The sequence below is a fragment of the Pinus tabuliformis genome, chromosome 3_1 (genome assembly GCF_031772625.1).
Source record: "Pinus tabuliformis cultivar Carrire ecotype Pingquan chromosome 3_1, CPIR1, whole genome shotgun sequence".
NCBI classification, from domain to species: Eukaryota; Viridiplantae; Streptophyta; class Pinopsida; order Pinales; family Pinaceae; genus Pinus; species Pinus tabuliformis.
The window spans coordinates 767,918,360-767,922,834 of record NC_142301.1 but is presented as its reverse complement, the minus strand read 5'-3'; the positions used below and the strand labels follow the sequence as shown (position 1 = coordinate 767,922,834).

General features: G+C 31.6%; 1 protein-coding gene across 1 annotated transcript; it reads left to right on the top strand.

Annotated features, from left to right (window-relative positions):
* The first annotated feature begins 2,323 nt into the window (after window positions 1–2,323).
* Window positions 2,324–4,201, top strand: LOC149189637 (putative fucosyltransferase 10). The gene has a single exon (XM_089413252.1). The coding sequence runs from the start codon at window positions 2,608–2,610 to the stop codon at window positions 4,186–4,188; it is 1,581 nt and encodes a 526-aa protein (XP_089269378.1). The 5' UTR covers window positions 2,324–2,607; the 3' UTR covers window positions 4,189–4,201.
* The last annotated feature ends 274 nt before the right edge of the window (window positions 4,202–4,475 follow it).

Below are 4,475 nucleotides of genomic sequence, written 5' to 3'. Positions count from 1 at the left end.
AAAAATATCGAGGACACCTAAAATTTTGAAGTTTAACAACTATAACTTGGATTTACAAAAATCCTTGCCTGATTTTCTCTAAATATGACTGAAATTTCCATAACTAGTTACACTACGACTTATAGAAAATAACAAATAATAAATGTTGTTCTTAATTGTTATCATGGAGAATTTGATTTGATTTGTTGTTAATAGTTATAATGTAGAATTTGATTTGATTAAATCACTAAATAACTAGTATCTGAAAATAATAAAAATGTTTTGCTAATTATTACAAAATAAAATTTAGTTTGTTCTATTTAATAAGTAATTAGTAAATTGAGAATATAAATGTATATTTTCAAAAATCTTTTGCATATAACTCGATGTGGTTTGTAATGGTTAGTCCACATGGTTCATTCTAATATAGAATTTGAATGAAAGTTCAGTTTATATTACACATCATATAATAATTGTGTAGATGGATGAACACAAAATTTTTAGCAATTTTCTATTCTAATATAAAGCTATGTATTTTATGTAATATAAAATAACAATTTTTAAGATGTTTTTAAGATTTTCATTATTATATTATATTATATAGTTCAAAATTTTAAAATATGAGAAAAATAATTTATTTAGGTATTTGTAAGACGTTTATTTCCCAATTTTTTATATATTAAATTTTAAGTTATTGATTTTTTTCCCTTATTGAATCAAATTCAAATTTGAATCTGAATTCAAACTTAATAACTATGAATAAGGCAACAAAATTATGTTATAATTTATGGAAACAGAATTTATTAATTTAAAAAATATATATAGTTAAAATGAAAATGGTTTTAAAATACATGATTTAAAATTATTTTATTTATTTTTTAAATAAAATAATTAAAAATTTCAATATGTAAAATATATTTAAGATAACTAAATTTATATTATAAATATAAAATTTATTATATTATTTTATAATTTATAAAAATAAAATTTATTAATTTTAAAATATATATATATATATATTTAAAATGAAAATGGTTTTAAAATACATGATTTAATTTTTTTTAAATAAAATAATTAAAAAATTTAATATGTAAAAATATTTAAGATAACTAAATTTATATTATTTTTTATTAATAATATAAAATTTATTAAATTAAAAATAGTTATATATAAAATCATCCTTATAAAATAAATAATTTTTATTATATTTAAATATTAATTATTTTTAAATAATTAGTGAAATGTAAAATTTTATGGTAAGACTAATTATTAACTATTTCAAGCAATTAAGGTTAAGGTTTTGTTTATATAAAATGATGTTAGATTAAAGATTTTTAAATCTATAAATATAGGTTAATTTTTGTATTTCTGTGATCTATAATGAATTAAGAAAAGGTTTTGGGTAGAAATCACATAATAAAAAAATTTGGATCAGAACCAACAAGTGTGGTTACCACACTTGTTAGTTCCAAATTCCTTAGCCAAAAATTTCTCTTATGTGATTTCTACAGAAAGACTTTGCTTAAATATAGATTAAATTAATATTAAAAAAAAAATCAAGATAAAATTAATATTTATGAAAAAAAAAATAGATAGCTTTAGTGATTAGGATTAACCATATGAGTTAAATTTATTTTTAAATTATTTTAAAGTATATGATTTTTTTAATGATGAGTTAAGTTTTAATTTTAATGTTGAATGAATAATAATTTCTCTATTTCAATATTATTATGAAAATAATATACATTAATTATATATTTTGATTATAATTTATTTTAATTAAAAAAAAAAATTATTAATGAAAATATAATATATTAGTCCATGGGTTTTGGATTGACCGTGAATGGATGCATTGTTAAGGCACTCCTTACTATAGGTCATTGGTTCAAATCCCTCATGAATGTTTACCTACCAAAAAATACAATATATTAATAAAATACAATATAATAAGATAATGATATATGGTTAATCTTCACAACTACTAATATAATTTTAAGAAGGAAAATTTTAACTGAAATTCTTTAATGTTAAAAAAATTAAAAATTTTAACTGAAATTCTTTAATGTTAAAAAAACCATTGGAAAAGATTTCTTTAAAGTTGAGGAGACCATTGATGGTCTTTGCCATTTCTTCTTATATATATATTTTCCTAATTTTTATTATTTATTATTATTTTTATCTTCAATACTAATAAACAAACTATTTTATCAATGGTGTAAATATAAAATATAAGAATGGAGATTCTTGTCACATTGTTGGTTAAAATTCTGTGATGTGCTTGGAAATTACAATGATAGCACATTAGTTGGAAATCACCCATATCCCCAATTTCACGGATGTAAAAACACATATCCCCTCTTCCGCCAATGTGTAAAAAAAAGATAAGGATGCCTCATAGCCCAGGTAATCGAGTTTGAACGCGGCAAAAAGATTATGCATTGGAAAATGAAGGCGTGGAAAGCCCATCGTTGCATAAACATGCCATTTATATTCCAGCTGGTCAATGGCTCAAACTTACTTTCCACATTTCCAGCCGATTGCTTCGAGGGTTTCGGCATGTTGTGAGATCAGACCAAGCTGTCAAGCGTATGCTGTAATTATGTGAAGTGTTACTATTCTTTGTTTAGAATGTCTCTCCTACTCTTACGACTCCTCATGCTATTCCTCTCATCGTCTCTCCATGCATGGGCGGAGTCCAATTCCACTGCATTTCGATCCACTCTCTCCGACAATGTTCAGAAGAAGCTCTCCCATTGCAATTCGTTACATCAGGGTCCTCAAAAACTGCTGTGCGAGCTTCTCGGAGCTCTGGATGCACAAGGGAATTATGATCATGATGAAGTTTCGATTTCCAAATGGAATGCTCCTTCATCGCAGAGAGAGTGCAGGTTCGAATCCGAAGGAGGTCGCCGACTCCACCGTTACGCATCCCCAGAATCCCCGCAGCTTCAGAATGTTATGGACAGTTACCTGGCCATGCACAGTCGCTGCACCGCTTTGGAATTCGATAACATCACCAACATCTTTAACAGCGGCGGAGTTCCGCGATGCAGATATGTGATATGGGGAGCCAATATGTTCGGATTGGGTAATCGCCTCATATCTCTCATCTCGGCTTTTATATACGCTATTCTGTCGCAGAGAGTGTTATTGATCGATTACCCTGAGTGGAGTCTTCTCTTCTGCGACCCTTTCCAAGGGCACTCTCCCTCTCTAATATCCCCTGAACGCCCCTTGAATCTCAGTCTAGGAGTCCCTTATCTTCTTTTTAGGGACGCTGGGTGTGGCTTCCAGAAGAGAAATAAGGCGCCGGAGTACTGTAACACGACAATACTGCATCTGGAGATGACTCATAAGAGCCCCACCAAAGAAACCGAGTTCAACGTCTGCCCGTCGGGCGTTTCACGGGCACGGAACGTGCCGTTCATCAGCATTAAGAACGCGAATCAGTACTTTGCGGTGGGTTTCTTCCTCAACCCGGCTCTCGCTCCGCTTCTGGATGTCCTTTTCCCGGAAAGAAACCCGTTTCACGTTCTGTCTAAGTATCTCTTTTCTCCCAGCGACCAAGTCTGGGATCGCGTCCGCCATTATCTGGACAGCACGCTTTCCCCGGCTGCCAGAAGGATCGGCGTTCAGCTAAGAGAGTTCTCGGGCCGCTACACCCACGCATACGATTCCAACATTCCCATTTGCATTCGAAGAAAGGCGGGTTTCAGTCCGGCGGGGCTTCGGAAAACAAAGAAAATGCGTCCCGACGACTATTTGTCGGTGTATGTGGCGACTCTCGCACAGGGTCACATAGCTAAGCTGAACCAGACTCTTGCCCGCATTGGAAACGAAACGGCAAAAATCTTCAAGATTGCATCGCAGCAGGTGACTCAAGAAGAGAATCACGACGCTTCGCATCAGCAGGAGGCTCTGGTGGACATGTGGGTTCTCAGCCTCACCGACGTTCTGATCACCAGTAGAAGGTCGACATTTGGTTATGTGGCTCAAGGATTGGGCGGACTGGTTCCTTATCTCATAAAAAAGGGTGTGAAGCAGATCTGCAAGACAAGTGTTGGTACCGATCCGTGCTATCACTACGCGCCTAAAGAATCGGTGTGCGATGTGGAAAAGGTATCTGTACGGGAGCTGTTGAATGAGTCCCAGTCAGTGAAATACTGCCCTGATTTTAAGGGAGGTTGGCAACTCGTATTACCATTCTAGTTGGAAATTTGGTATGATTTTGGGAATATGAAATAGAACTTTTTGAAAATTTTACTCATCGTTATGAAGTTTCAAGATTTTGGGTGTTTTACAGGTTTTTGATGGTATTGAATTTATTTTTACTGTTAAATAAATGATTTAAATACTATCATAGTCATATTTTTGAAGAATTATTGTCCGAGAAAAATTGTAGCTCGTAGACAGTGCCTATGAATATTTATTAGCTCATAGACAGTGCCTATGAATATTTATTAATTGTAAATTAGCTATTGATACTATTATATAGT